We start from the raw sequence: 14,239 nt of genomic DNA, 5'->3' as shown, positions 1-14,239 counted from the left end.
CCCAGGGATCATGACCTGAGCCGAAGGCAGACGCTCAACGACTGAGCCCCCCAGGCGCCCCAGAAATATACTAGATTCTTAATTAGTATTTACATAGATAGTGAAATGTAATTAAATATTGATTCTATCAGAACATAATCATCTGGTTTGGAAATTTTTCCTCTCGTTTTGGCTGTTTCACGTTTCCTGGAGAAAAGAGCAAATCTGCTTCCTGGGGTGGTCCCAGCCGTGCGCACAGAAATGGAGCGGTCAGCTTTACTCCCTTTTTTTATTCATCTCTACCATGATCTGTTGTTTTTATTAAATACCTAAATTGGGAATTCTTTCCACAAAGCCCAGTTAACTCTTTTGAAAAATGTGCAGGGACAGCAGTCTGTACATGTCTGCCATTGAATTTTTTCTCTTGAGCTGAAACACGATTTTCAGAATCATTTGTACAAACCTTGCTTACAGATCTCATTTTCTCCACAGTTTTTTAAAGTATCGGTTGCCGTTGTTCTACCTTTCATCAGTCAGGATTTTTGCCTTTTTTCTAGAAAATTAAAACGCGGTGGCTCCAGCCTAGTGAGCTCTGGACGGCCGTGCTGGCTGGGCCCGCGGCGCTCGCCTATCTCTGTCCCCTGCTTTCCACTGAGCAGTTGGGCAGTGGCGCTCCAGGGGCTGTTCCCCAGAGGCGCTCTCCAGCAGATAACTGCCGCTCGGTTACCAGCAGCCCTGTCTCCGTCTGCTGCTGCGTGCTCCCATCACGTACCTGTGCCCTGCCTCTCTGCACACACCCGAATCTTGAAACACGCTCTTGCCTTCCAGAGTCGGGGGTCAGCTCTGATGATGACGACGACGAAGGAGATGGGAGTTACCTGCACCCGTCTCTCTTTGCTTCCAAGAAGTGTGACCGCCTGGAGGAGCTGATGAAGGTTCTGATCTTCTGTATTTTTTATACTATAACAAAACTGCTGCTAGTCTAGTTTTGGGAAATCATGAAGCAGCCATTTCTTTTGTATCTTATCATCATCAAAGTCTGTTTTGCATTTTCATTGTTTGATTGGTGGCTCACTCTTATCGGTGGCAGTACAGTCCTGCCCACCCCTCCTTCCTTTCCCAAGTGGTTACTAGAGGATGGAAGCCATCTGTCCCCTCGCTTCCTCTGGGGCTCACGCATGGCCACAGTCAGGCCCTCTGTGTGTGCATGCCGAGGGTTTCCTGAAGCACGTCCGCCGAGCCCTTAAGTTGAGCCTTCTTTGGCCACAAAAGAGTCCTCCATGACTCAGGGTCCGGGAAATGGTGTGATCATGCATCCTCTCTGTCTGCAGCCTCTGAAGGTGGTGGACCCGGATCACCCCCTTGCCGTGCTGGTCCGTAAAGCCCAGGCCGACAGCCCCGCCCCCACCCCCCCCGCAGCAGATGGCACCGTGCAGCCCTCCCAGGTCGAGTACACCGCTGACTGTGAGTACCTCACTGTGCGCCTCCCGGCCTGCAGCCCACGTCTGGTGGAGGTGCTGGGAGGACTCAGTCACTCGGGTCTTAATGGTTAGCCATCCTCGGCACGTGGCCTCATCCTGTTGTGTGTCACCTAATGTTGACGAATGGCTGCTCCGTGTCCAGCATCAGCTCTGCCTTCCAGGAAGGATGAACAGAAGGGTAGGGGAGGAAAGCAGGTGCTCGGGGACTTTGCCCTTCTTTGAAGACCCCTGCTTCCCCCCGGCAAGAAGCCGTGCCTGGTGCCTCCCTTTGACCCGCACAGACAGGACGGTGTTGCATGGTCTCCCGGCCAGCAGGGGGGTCTGGAGTCCCAACAGGCCGCAGCCCTAACCGAAGTCGAAGCTCTGTTACGAAGCCCAAGGAGCGCAGACGCTGGTGGGCTTGCATTGTCTGCATGGTTGCTTTCCTGCAAAGGACACAGCTCAAGCTAGCGTGCGATGTGCGCCCTAGAGTCCCAGCTAGTTACAGTTCCCACCTGTTCGGGCTCCTTGCTAGCCTTTTGTCTTTTTAATTACCAGAAAATTATTAATGGAAGGCAAATCATGAGGTTCTATTCAAGTAATCATTTGAAAGTATTTGACCTCGGTCTCATTATCCGATCTTTTTAAAATTGCTCAGAAGTTCAGTGTTGAATAAGAGCAGAGGCTTTAGGATGGCTGCAGGGATTTGTTGTCCTTCACCTGCAGATCCGATCAGATGATCCATCCATAAAGCTCGTCGCCATTAGAGGGTGGAAGATCAGCGGAGATAATTCTCTTTTAAGACATAGGCTGCTCATTATTCGAGTGTCTGTCAGAAAGAGTAGCCAGGCCCCTCTGCGCCCCTCTCCCGGTGTGGCCCGTGGCAGCGTGTGACTCTGACATGCCGAAGTAACGTTTGCAGACTTTACAAGTCAGTGACTTGAGGGAATCCTGAAAAAGCTTCTTAAAGGACCTGGGGTTTGCAGTGCTCATGGCGGGGAGTGCTGTGTGGACAGCAGGGCCACACCGGTGAACGGGAGTCGGAGTGACCAGTAGAAATTGGCTGAGTAGAACGTCCCTCGGCTTCCTTGTTTTCCTTTTTCAGCCCTGTCATTGGATTTCTCCAAGTTAAACACCTTGTCCGTGTGCATCCACTAGATCCTGAAGCTATTGAACTGTCTTGCACGGAAGAGGAGAGGAAATTCGGGGGCAGGGTCACCATCACCCGATCATTCGCTCTGTTTATCATGGAGCTTGTATCGTTAAGCATCGAGGGCGGTGGCGGGCGGCGTGTCTGCAGCCCCCACGGCACTGGGGGGCGGGGGGGACGCCTGGCGTGCAGCAGGTCCAGTGTCTGCTCTGTGACTCAGGCTCCCTGCGGGCTCCCAGAGCCCCATTGATGGCGGTCCCTCGTTGGGCAAACAGCAGGTGCACCAGGTGTAACTCCCCGCCTGGACCGTGCCCACCTTCCCCCGGAAGTGCTCCGGCGGGGGGCGCCAGTTAGTGACCACGGCGCCTCCCAGAGTGTGAGCGTGACAGGCCGTCTGGGACTCGAGCCTGGTGTTACTGCCTCACAGCTCAGCTGTCTAAGCCAACAGAGATGAGAGAGTCCGTGCTGACAGGACCCGGGGCTGCTTACGCAGGGACCGCGGCTGTGCCAGAGGCAGGGACCAGGGTCCAGGTTATCCGGAGAAGCAAGAAATCTAAATTTAGGTGAAATATCTCAATTTACAAATGTCGGCAATGAGTTCATATTTTGTAAAAATACAAGGCAGTCCAAGAAAACAGTGGGCAAGTAGGTGCTGCTTGTAGGCATCCCTCTGCATCCAGTCTCCACTGTGCCTGTGGAAGGGGTCATGGGCGTGGGGGCAGTGGGCTGTCCCAGTGCTTCTCAGGAGACTGCTCAGCAGTGGTCAGTGCTGCCTAGAGGCTGGGGAGGTGGGCTGTGAGGTGTCCAGATTGCATGTAGCACCCTCGTTACCAGAAGCGAGAGCCGGTTCGTTGACATGGGGAGGACAGAAGCTGGACTGCAGTGGGGCGGGAAGCAGACAGGGTGTGGAAATGGACGCCTGAGCATGGGCCCTCTGAAGCTGGGCTGTGCAGAGGGAGAGGGGCCGTGCCTGGTGGGGAGCGAGTGTCCCGTGAGAGCCCCCCCGACAGCACCCGCCTCAGGGTCGCCACAGCAACCTCTTTCCGGGGTCTAAGGCTCGTGGGGTGAGGCAGGAGGCCTGGACAGTTAGACACACTGATCCAGTTTCTAGGAGGAGCCCTGGGCTTGAACTTGCCCAGTGCAAATACATGTGAGCACCTGTATTCAGGTTTTCAAAGATGTTTGTTTTCATCTGCGGGTAGATTCTGTGGTTACCTTTGGAAAAAAAAAAACAAAACCAAGAATATGGAAAATTTGAAAAGGAGGCACAGTGAGTCCTATCAGGTAGTAAGTGAAATGTTACAAGGGAAGACCTGTCGGGGCCTGAGGAGGTGGTGGTTTAAGCAAAGTCTGGGCTAAGAACAGACCTAGAAGTGGTACCGGCGGACCTGAAACATCTCGTACCGTGGACACGAGGTGTGCCATCGGCCAGTCGCGTGGGACTGCCCCCTCCGTTCCGGACGCTGTGCGGTGACCGGCCCCAGAGCAGAGTTTGGGTGGCGATCTGTGACTTGACAGCTCTCCGCCCAGTTCTCCCTGGTTCTGCACGGTCTTGTAAGCAGTTGGTCCTCCACCGATTTGCATAAATTCTAATTAAATGTGTAATTACAGTAGTTTCACTGGAAAAAACTGTTCCAGAGGAGAGCTGTGCCGTTCAAGCAAACAGGCCCAGCGAGCTGGAGAGGAGCCTCATGGCCCTGGCGTGCAGCGCACCAGGCTGGCAGCTTGCCCAGCACGCACAGCAGGGCCGCCGTCAGAGGGCGCGCGGACGAGAGCCCCGAGACGCACGACCGGAGCGGGTGGGGAAGGCACTGGGCAGCCTGCGGGGAGGGGAGTCCCCAGGGACGAGCCCTGTCTTTCACCCAGCAGCCTGGCGGCTTCCAGGTGGAGGTGCCGCGTGGACAGCTCAGCAAAGTGAGGAGACTTGGGCCGGTGAGGAATTCTGTCCTTTAAGCTGACAGATGACATTGGATTGCGCTAGTAGAAAAAGTAAAATTACAGAGGAAGCAGAAGCGTTTAACACACTCCAACAGCTTTTATAGTCAAATAGGGGGAAAAAGTGCAGCAGAAACACAGGCCGCAGCGTAATTCAGAAAGGTAAACGTGGCTGCGCAGTTTTCGTAAAGGCTTCCCCTCGCGGCTCCCCCGAGTGGCGTTGTACCTGCTGGCTTCAGAGCCCGAGGCCTGGACGGTGCGAGTCAGGGTCGCCCTTGCGCCAGACCGCAGCACACGCGTGCAGGATACAGGACCGCGGCGGTCGACAGGCCCGCCCTGGCCGGCACGCAAGAACACGAGAATTGCAAATCTTGGGTACAGTCAAGGCTTCTGGGCTGTTGAAAATGTCATTTCACGTTAACAAGCTTGAGTTCCTTTATAACGATAGAGATTGAAGAGGAGCCACTCCGGCGGGACCTGCGGTGCGATTTCCGTCCGTGCCGCGGGCGGAGGTGACAAGGGCGCGTGTGCAGGCGCGCTGGCCGCGTCCGTCAGACCTGAGGGTGCACGTGCCTGCAGTCCACACCCGCAGCTACAGGAGTACTCAGCACGAGCCAGATTTCTAGTGCTGGGGGGAGACCGAGATGCCCTGCGTGCCCTCGGGAGAGGACAAGGGGACAGCTGGCTGTGTGCAGGGGTGGGGCCGGGTGCGGAGGAGCAGGTGTAGGAGGAGGCCCTCAAGTCAGATTCAGACTCGGGGGGAAGCATCTCCCAACGGGTCAGGTGAGAGATGACCTGCGGAGTGGGGCTCCGCGGGGGGCCGCTCCGTCGCCGCGTGTCTGTGCCTCTTGGACCGTGGAGGTGACTGTCCCCTTCCCAGAAAAGCGCAAGAGGGATGGCATGTCTCTGTGAAACTGCTGCAGGGTCCTGAGGGAGCTCTGGCAGGCCTGTGACGTTAACACGCAGTTTCAAGACCATCTGTCTGCTCCCCGCCGGAGCCTGGCGCCGCTGGGGCTCGTCAGAGCCAGGGTTACCCAGCCTTTCCCACTCTTTCTATTAGTGCGTGGTTAGGGATCACCTCGGGCCATTCCTTGTGATTGACTTCTTGCTGATGAGAGATTTTCCTGGATAGAGGCAGCCTCCGAAGAAAAGCGTCTGTTTTTATTTTGAAAGAATTTTTTTAAAAGATCCTTAAATACAGATGTGTAAAACTAACAATTTCTTCCTTTTATTAGCTTGACAGTGATTTTCTGTTACTTGGTTGTTTCCTGCTATTTAGTTGTAAATCTTCGTCGAAGAGGGTCATAAATACAGTTAATTATGCAGGAAACAGTAATACTGAAAGAAGTACTGTTCACTGGTATAGCAGGCAGGTTTTTAAAACTAAAACACCAACCCAGTTTTTTTAAATGTTTCTTTCTATAAATAGCTGAAGTGAAATTAAACCGTACCGTGTGGCTAGACTAGATTATTTTCTTGCTTCTGCTGTTTTTTTTTTAAGTGTGATTTTGCTGCTGTTGTTCATGGCATTTCTTTTTTTCTGCAAAATCATGATCTTGAAGTGCTTTACTTACTTTCTAAACCCTTTTTTTAAAAAATTCCTTTATTGTAAGTGAAGAGAAATAGAAGCAAGAAAGTAAAAATAGTACCCAAGATTCCACCGCCCAGAAATAGACATTTTTATCCTGAGGGGAGCATCCCTGATGCAGTGGGAAACCCTGACAGAAGTGGGGGGAGGGCGGGAAGCTCCCGGCTGGGGATACAAAGATGGGCTTTGTGCGGAACAGGGATTAGAAAGTTGGACGTACAGATAGAAATATTGTGTTAAAGCGGAAGTAAGCTTTTTTAATTTTATTCCAATTTAACAGAAGAACCTATAATCAAAAATCAAAGTAAAGTAATTGCTGATCTTCAGATCAAAGTTTCTTCCATACCTCAATTCAGTTTCGGAGATTAGGAGAACACTAAAGAGATTGAGATTGTAGATTTTTTTAAAGCTCTGTTTTTATCTTAGATGTCATTAATTAACTGTGAAACTGGAAGAAATTAAAATACTCCTAAAATCCCTTACTCCCCCGCCCCAACTCCTGATTTTAGGAAGCAGTCTGTTTGTGTTGTGAGAGTGTGAGTAATCCTGATGGTGTGCCTGTAGCCCACACCCCCTGGTCGGGTTGGCCTCTGTTGAGGGTTAGGTTTTCCCTGGGGCGCCTCTGTGCGTTCAAGTCTCATGGACCCCTGTCCCGAGGGTTCTGTTCACGCATTCTCGCATGCTTGAGAAGTGCCCCCCCTCCCACCCTTGTGCAGACAGGAGAGCTTGTCTGGATGTAAAGTTCTTGGGGAGTATCTTCCTTCTCCGAGATCTTTGTAAGCTAGCGTCCAGCCCGGGCCTTCCTACGGCAGAGAAGCCAGTCGTGTGGGGTTGTTAGCGGCTTGGTTCTCACTCATTGCTCCTGGACGCCGTTCTCAGAGCTCGGTCACATCAGCGACCCCTGGGGGGGGGGGGACGCGGGGGGGCGGTGCTGGTGCTCACTGGCTGGCCACCTGGTGGGCAATCCCCTCCCTCCCCTCCCGTTGCCCTGGAGCGTGTCCTGCCCCGTCTCAGACACTCGGTTCTCCATCCTCCATCCTGGAGGCTGTTTTCTGTCGTGTGTCTCTCTTTTTTAACATTAAAATTTTAATGGTAAAATTTTTTAACACCGGGTCGTCTGGAGGTCTCTTTACTTTTTCTCTTCCAGTTGTTGGCTTCTCTGCTTAAAAGAAATCAGTTTTCTTCTTTTGGATCATCTTTTTCTTCTGTGTGTATCATTTTCTCTTTTTTGTTTTAATCTGTTTCTCTTTCACCTTCAGCGTGTGGGTCTGGCCATCTCTGTCCATCTCCTTCTGCGTCATTGACTGGTTTTCTCAGTCATACCTGTTCTGTCTGTTGCAGGGTTTTTTTTTTAAGAGATTTTATTTATTTATTTGAGAGAGAGACAGGGGGGAAGGGCAGAGGGAGAGGGAGAAGCAGACTCCCCACGGAGCAGGGAGCCCGATGGGACTCGATCCCAGGACCCTGGGATTATGACCTGAGCTGAAGGCAGACGCTTCACCCACTGAGCCACTCAGGCGCCCCTGTCTGAGTTTAAAACGTGCTGGTTCTGTAAAGGTGTGGCTTGGGGCCTCTGTTCTCTCGGTGCAGCAGCGGGATGTGCAGACTTGCTGTGAACGTCCCGCCGTCACTTTTCAGGTCCTGTGCCGCAGGTCCCGACATCCCTGGCAGGGCCCTGCTCTTGCAGCTGCTCGGCAAGCACAGACAGGAGGCCGCGAGGGGGCGTGGCCGGGCCCAGCCGACCGGGCTTCAGGGGCGCCCAGACTGGAATGTCATAGAACATTTGTGTCATGAAGTGTTCTGTTTTGTTTCTGACCACTGAAACATGTAAAAACCGTCGCGAGCTCTCCCGGGCTGCACAGGAGGCGGCAAGCCCAGTTAGGACCCAGCTTAGCTCGGCCCCGGTCCGGCTCAGGGGTTGCTTTCTTTCCTTTCCTTTGTGCTCCGTGGAATTCTTCTCTCACCAGATTCATCTGTGGCTCTGAAAACTCCGTGCTTGCTTGCATTCTGTTTTCATGCAGGCCGCGGTGGTCGCTGCTCAGCTCTGGTGGCCCGCAGAGCTCTGTGCCCTTTCCTGGTTGTCTCCCGCTCATGCCGGCGGATCTGTCCAGACTTTTTGTCTGATGCCGTAGGCCCTTCCTCCCTGACACTGTCCCAGCCACGTCTGAGATCCTTTGTCTTCCTTTCCAAGTGCAGCCTTCTCTGGAAAGCCCATTCTGGGCTCTCCTGTGAGATCCTGAAAATGCCCCCGAGCAGGTCTCGGAGCCGCCGAGCCCCCAGTCAGCAGGCCCTCCCCATGTGTCTGCAGGCGTTTCCACCCTGCGGTTCAGGTTGCACACTTGAGCCGCTCCCTTTCTTCACCCAGAACTCTCTGGAACCTGTTTTTATGTAACAGGCCTCCAAACCTAATACAGTATTGAAAACTCAAAACTTTTCACATGAGGGTCACTGATGAAGACTTTAAGTAATGGGTAGAGACAGGCCTTTCTAGAAGGTTTTATTTGCCAGAAAGAGAGCGATTGCTTTTAAACACTGGCCTGAAGTCCCTGGGTCCCGTATTCATAGGGTTAAAACTGATTGGTTTGAGTGGTTTTCCAGCTTTACAGACGACATTTTTTTTTTTTAAAGATTTTATTTATTTATTTGACAGAGAGAGACACAGTGAGAGAGGGAACACAAGCAGGGGGAGTGGGAGAGGGAGAAGCAGGCTTCCCGCAGAGCAGGGAGCCCGATGTGGGACTCGATCCCAGGACCCTGGGATCATGACCTGAGCTGAAGGCAGTCGCTTAACCAACTGAGCCACCCAGGCGCCCCACAGACGACATTCTTCATCATCGCAGAAGCTGTTCAGATATTCCTAGTCTAAGGCTTTGGTGACCGAGACAAGTCTCCTTTCGTTTGGGGAATTTTTTTTTTAAGGTTTTTATTTATTTGAGATATAGACAGAGGTAGCGAGAGATATAGAGCACAAGTGGAGCAGAGAGAGAAGCAGATTCCAGGCTGAGCAGGGAGCCCAACGCGGGACTCGATCCCAGGACCCTGGGATCATGACCTGAGCTGAAGGCAGATGCTTACCCAACTGAACCACCCAGGCACCCCTCATTTGGGGAATTTTTTTAACACCGGGTCGTCTGGAGGTCATAAGGGACTAAAAAGGTGACTGGGATGCACTTTGTGGTAACAAGTATTAAGTTTGAACATATTCAGACACTGTGTGATGATCCAAGTGATAAATGCTTTCAAGTATTTAGGGAGTAAGGCAGGGCGTAATACTCTTTTATGTAAAAACTGTCAACTTAGTTGAATCACTATGTTGCACACCTGAAATTAATGTACTTTATATGTCAACTAAGCTAAAAAAAGGCTGCTTTAAAAACACAGGTGTGGACTTAGCATTGTAGGGGTTATTGGTTGGCTTGACTGTGGTTTCCCTGCAATACAAGACTGTATTATGGAGAGCCAGCAGATGAGTACCCTGCGTGCAGCAAACGGGTCACAGGGGCCCTTCAGGAACTCGTGGAAATGGTCCAAATCCACCAGGCAAAGCTGGAAGTCTTGGGGACGGGGTAAGCAGACCGTCCAGTGGATGAGAGAAATGCAGAACTCGGTAATCCTAGAGATCACTATTGGATCGTGTTGTTGGTGCCTGGTGTTTGAACTCCCATAATTTGACTTCTGGGGTAAAGGTCTTCAGTGTGAAGAGAGCATAACTTTTTAAACTGTGGGCAGAGGAAAATTCTCCAGTCGAGTAGACTGCTGATGAGATTAATAACTGTGTTCAGGATCTGAATCTTTAGGTGCTAATAAAACCTTTATTAAGGTTTCTTTTCAACAGAATAGGTAGTCTCGTAGAGTTTTATGTTACATAGTGAAATCACCATGAAAATTACTTATTCTGACGCCGGTCTGTCAGCTGTTAACTACACGGGAGGAGCCACTCGGGCCTCGGTCCTGCTATGCGCACCCCCCGGGGTGTGTGCAGTAACTTCTTTTGGCCGGTGGCTCCCTCCACCCCCCCCCACCCCCTGGAGTCTAGCTTTAGCTTGAATGTGAAATAGGGGTAAAGGAACCTCACTTGTGATTTAGGAAATTATCTACAGTGTTGTACGTTCTGTGTGTTTATTGGTTGACTGTGAACCTAAGTCAGAGATCAGAACCCCAAGTGTTTGGGAATATGCATATCATCCTCTCCATAGAATCCACCCGTGTCTCAGAAACCCCTGAACGTGTGGTCACACAATAGAAGGGAGTATGGGAAAACCCAAATAATGGTGGGAGTGAGGACAGATGGTACTCCTGTGACTTTTCCATATGTTTGAAAATAGTTTTGAAGGGTGCCTGGGTGGCTCAGTCGTTAAGCATCTGCCTTCGGCTCAGGTCATGATCCCAGAGTCCTGGGATCGAGCCCCACATCGGTCTCCCTGCTCGGCGGGGAGCCTGCTTCTCCCTCTCCCACTCCCCCCTGCTTGTGTTCCCTCTCTCACAGTCTCTCTCTCTCTGTCAAATAAATAAATAAAATCTTAAAAAAAAAAGAAAACACTTTTGAAGTTATTAACTGCTGAGGTTAGAAGAGCGTTTCTAAAAGCTCTTGAGAAAAGTGTGACTTTTGGAAAACAAACAAGCGTTCCAGTTTGTGGAGGGGAGGGAGGTGTAGCTAGGGTGAACGGAAGCTGCTAGGTGGGCGGCCTGCAGGTATTTTTATTATACTTGGAATTTCATCAATTAAAAAATGTGGGGGGGGCGCCTGGGTGGCTCAGTTGGTTAAGCAACTGCCTTCGGCTCAGGTCATGATCCTGGAGTCCCGGGATCGAGTCCCGCATCGGACTCCCTGCTCAGCGGGGAGTCTGCTTCTCCCTCTGATCCTCCCCCTCTCATGCTCTCTGTCTCCCATTCTCTCTCTCAGATAAATAAATAAAAAAAAATCTTTAAAAAAAAAAAATGTGTGGGAATTTATTTTTTCTTATTCTTTGAGTATATCATGCCCCCAATTTTGCCTCTTGGTCCACAAAGAGTAATGTATTTATTGTCTGACTCTTTGTAGGAAACATTTGCCAACCATGCTCTATCCCAGAATTAGCGAGAGACCTTACTTGAATATAAATGTCTTCATTTTACTGACTTCTTTTTATATGAAAGCTCTATAGACTTTAAAGTTATAGCAAAGACCAATTTTGGTAAAATCCTGCTCTTAAGTATGTCGTTGTTTGTGTTCTTAGGAAATGTTCCCACATCCTGTTGGTACAGATCTGTGTCTGCATCCCCGACCTCCCTGCCTTCTTGCCGTCACCGCTGGGCTGGGCAGCGGAGGTCTTGAACTGCAGCATCTGCAGCACGACCCCCGATTTCCCCTCACACCCCCAGTTCAGGCCAGAGCAGCGGGCGCCATGTGAGTCTTCTCGTCTCTCACACCCATGTGTAATCACGCTATACGTCCTTGGGGACCTCGTTCAGGATCTGTCCCAAATCTGGCACTCCTCGCCAGGTCCACTTGTGGTCTCAGCCGCTGACTGTCAGCCTCCTCGGTCCTGGTGCTGCCTTCCTGCAGCCCAGTATGATCCCGAAGTTGAACCCCATGTCATCATGTCTCTACTCAGAACCTCCTTGTGGTTACCCATCCCATTGAGATTCCAGAAACTCGCCTCCACTGCCCCCCAGTGTGCTCTTCCTGTTCCTGAAGTGTGCTAAGTGGGATCTGACCGCAGGGCCTTTGCACTGGCTCCTCCTTGGCGGGAAACACTGTCCCTCTCAGGTCAGACCTCCCCTGGCTTTGCTGACGGTCCTCCCCAGTTCATGCCCTTCTCACAGGGTTTCACGTTCGCTTGGCCATTCTCAGTGTCTGGTTTACTTCATACCCTCACTTGCTGTATAGAAGCGGCAGGAGGACAGGACTGGTCTGTCATGGATACTGCGGGGCCTCCAGCCCCTAGACGCCTCGCTCCTACAAGGACGTATTTATTAATAGTGGCTGGACGGACACACGCAGTAACACATTGAGGAGGAGCGGGAATGATGCTGTTTCCCCGGCATTCAGGGGGCACTGGAGGGTCAGATACTCGTCATCTCTTTGATGGTAATTAGGATACTTTAAAAATTACTTGAGTCCGAGTAATACACTTTCAAGTAATGTAATAAATGCTTTTTATGAGAAGTATTGGTCGAACCCCCATTCCCCCCACACACACACATTGTTTCACAGTATTTCCTTTTAACCATTTGTCTTTGAGTTCTTGATGGTTACCCTCTAAGTCACGGGTCTGTAGCGCTGTTTTGGGATTTATCTGCCCTGGGTTGAATTCTCTGTTGTCTTCCTGCTGTGATGGATGATAATTGAGCTCACTGGTGCTCTCTCACACCCCAAATTTTACTTCTTACCTTAAGTGTTTCATCTCTGCTTTGGCTACTTTGTAACTTTAACTGATACACTTAAATCTCTACTTTATCATCAAAATTCAAAAGAGAACGATACAGAAATGGCTTATCAGCCTCCTGCCCTGACTCTCCGTAAGTCTGGGGCCTGTCTTTACGCCCTGCGCCCTGCGTTAGAGTAGCCCCAGCTGTTGGGTGCTGTAGGCAGTCACCCAGACAGAGCTGCCGTGACCTCCAGCCCGGCGTCTGCAGGGCGGCTGGGGTGGGCCGCCTCCCCAGCACATCGTCGTTCAGACGCCTTGGTCACCTGCGGGCACGGTAGGCATGGCGCGTGCTCCGGTGCGCGTTCTGGTGACGTTCACAGCTGTGTTTGCTGAGCCCCTTCGCCCCTGAACCCGCGTGAAGTGGCTGCGCTCTCAGCCTGCAGCCCAGTGTTTTCCAGGCTCTCGCCGATGCCCTGGGTTACTGCCTGAGCTTCCTCTGGTGTGTGTGATGTTTACTTCTGTACTTGGTTTAGCACGCGCTCCAGTGGGGTACGCAGGAGCACACACGTTTTAGGGTGCCCTGATTCTGCTCTCGCATATGGTAAGTGGTTTGGACAGGCCTAGAATTGTGCGTTGAATACTGCCCCTCGGGCGTTGGAAGTTCTGGGCCACCCTTTTCTAGTGGCCCTTACTGCTGCAGAGAAGCCTACCGCCATTGCACGTCTCATCCTCGTGCGTGTAACTTGTAGTCACTGAGCAGATTTGGCACTGTGTTCGCACTGTGCTGGGAATAGCAGCGAACAAGGTTCCTTCTGTCGTGGAAAATCATGGAACGGAGAGCCCGAGAGGAAGTCACCGTGCCGGTGGACATCGTTGGGGAGGCCCTCCAAGCCAGAGGCCCGAGGAGAGCGGAACCGGGGAGTGGTGGGACAGAGGGCAGGGAACGTGGCCTGAGCCCTGGGTGGGAAGAGATAGGAGGGTTTCCGGGGGCAGGGGGGTTGCTATTCTGTTTGGTCCAGGCAGTGCTTCTGGAGCTTTAGAGCAGGGGTCTGGGAGGAAGCGTGTAGTGCAGCTGACCCACCCACAGGCACGGCATGGCCGTGGGGAGGAGGCAGGGATCCTGATCTGAACTCAACCCGAGTGAATTGTTTATGAGACATCCCAGTGGGGGTGTGGAGTGGGCAGTTAATGTGCAAGTTCAGCTCAGAGCTGAAGGTAGGAATTCTGGAATCATCAAGCACAAAGAGGATTTAAAGCCATTAAACTTGCTAGGAAGGTCCCTGGGGTGCATGGGGAGGACCGTCTGCAGGTCCAGGGGAGGCCAAGCTGCTCACCTGGGCTTGGACAGGGCGGGGCGGCGGGGGGTGTGGGGGTGGGCGCGGTGAAGTGCAGGCCCAAGGGCTGTGTCATGGCCGCCGCTTACAGCCGCTCCACTGGTCGTACTCCATCGTCCAGATGTCTTGTATGGGTAAAATAGATTGGTTCCGGGCGCCTGGGTGGCTCAGTCGGTTAAGCGTCTGCCTTCGGCTCAGGTCATGATCCCAGCGTCCTGGGATCGAGTCCCGCATCGGGCTCCCTGCTCGGCGGGGAGTCTGCTTCTCCCTCTGACCCTCCCCCCTCTCATGTGCTCTCTCTCATTCTCTCTCTCTCAAATAAATAAATAAAATCTTTAAAAAAAAAAAAATAGATTGGTTCCACAGCACTCAGTAAAGGCATTTTCATTCTCAATACAGAGCCATGTTGTCTTCCCCGAACTGCTGCTTACACAGAAGGGATT

The 14,239-nt window shown here is 51.9% G+C and overlaps 1 protein-coding gene across 9 annotated transcripts in view; it reads left to right on the top strand.

The window, feature by feature from the left end:
* SFSWAP (splicing factor SWAP) overlaps positions 1–14,239 on the top strand; it is a 70,098-nt gene that overhangs the window by 14,212 nt on the left and 41,647 nt on the right. For all 9 annotated transcript variants that reach the window (XR_010407377.1, XR_006793068.3, XM_064578181.1 and 6 more), the window contains 2 exons: positions 808–914; positions 1,311–1,443. Coding sequence is in view for 7 of the 9 variants with exons in the window: in XM_064578181.1 (XP_064434251.1) it covers positions 808–914; positions 1,311–1,443 (240 nt within the window). In the remaining 2 variants the exon portion in view is untranslated. The remainder of the gene's footprint in view (positions 1–807; positions 915–1,310; positions 1,444–14,239) is intronic.

Source organism: Mirounga angustirostris, unplaced genomic scaffold (genome assembly GCF_029215605.1).
Source record: "Mirounga angustirostris isolate CCGP_5_RB_7025 unplaced genomic scaffold, mMirAng1.0.hap1 SCAF_14, whole genome shotgun sequence".
In the NCBI taxonomy this organism is placed as follows: domain Eukaryota; kingdom Metazoa; phylum Chordata; class Mammalia; order Carnivora; family Phocidae; genus Mirounga; species Mirounga angustirostris.
The sequence above is the reverse complement of the archived record's forward strand: the minus strand, read 5'-3'. Positions and strand labels throughout refer to the sequence as shown.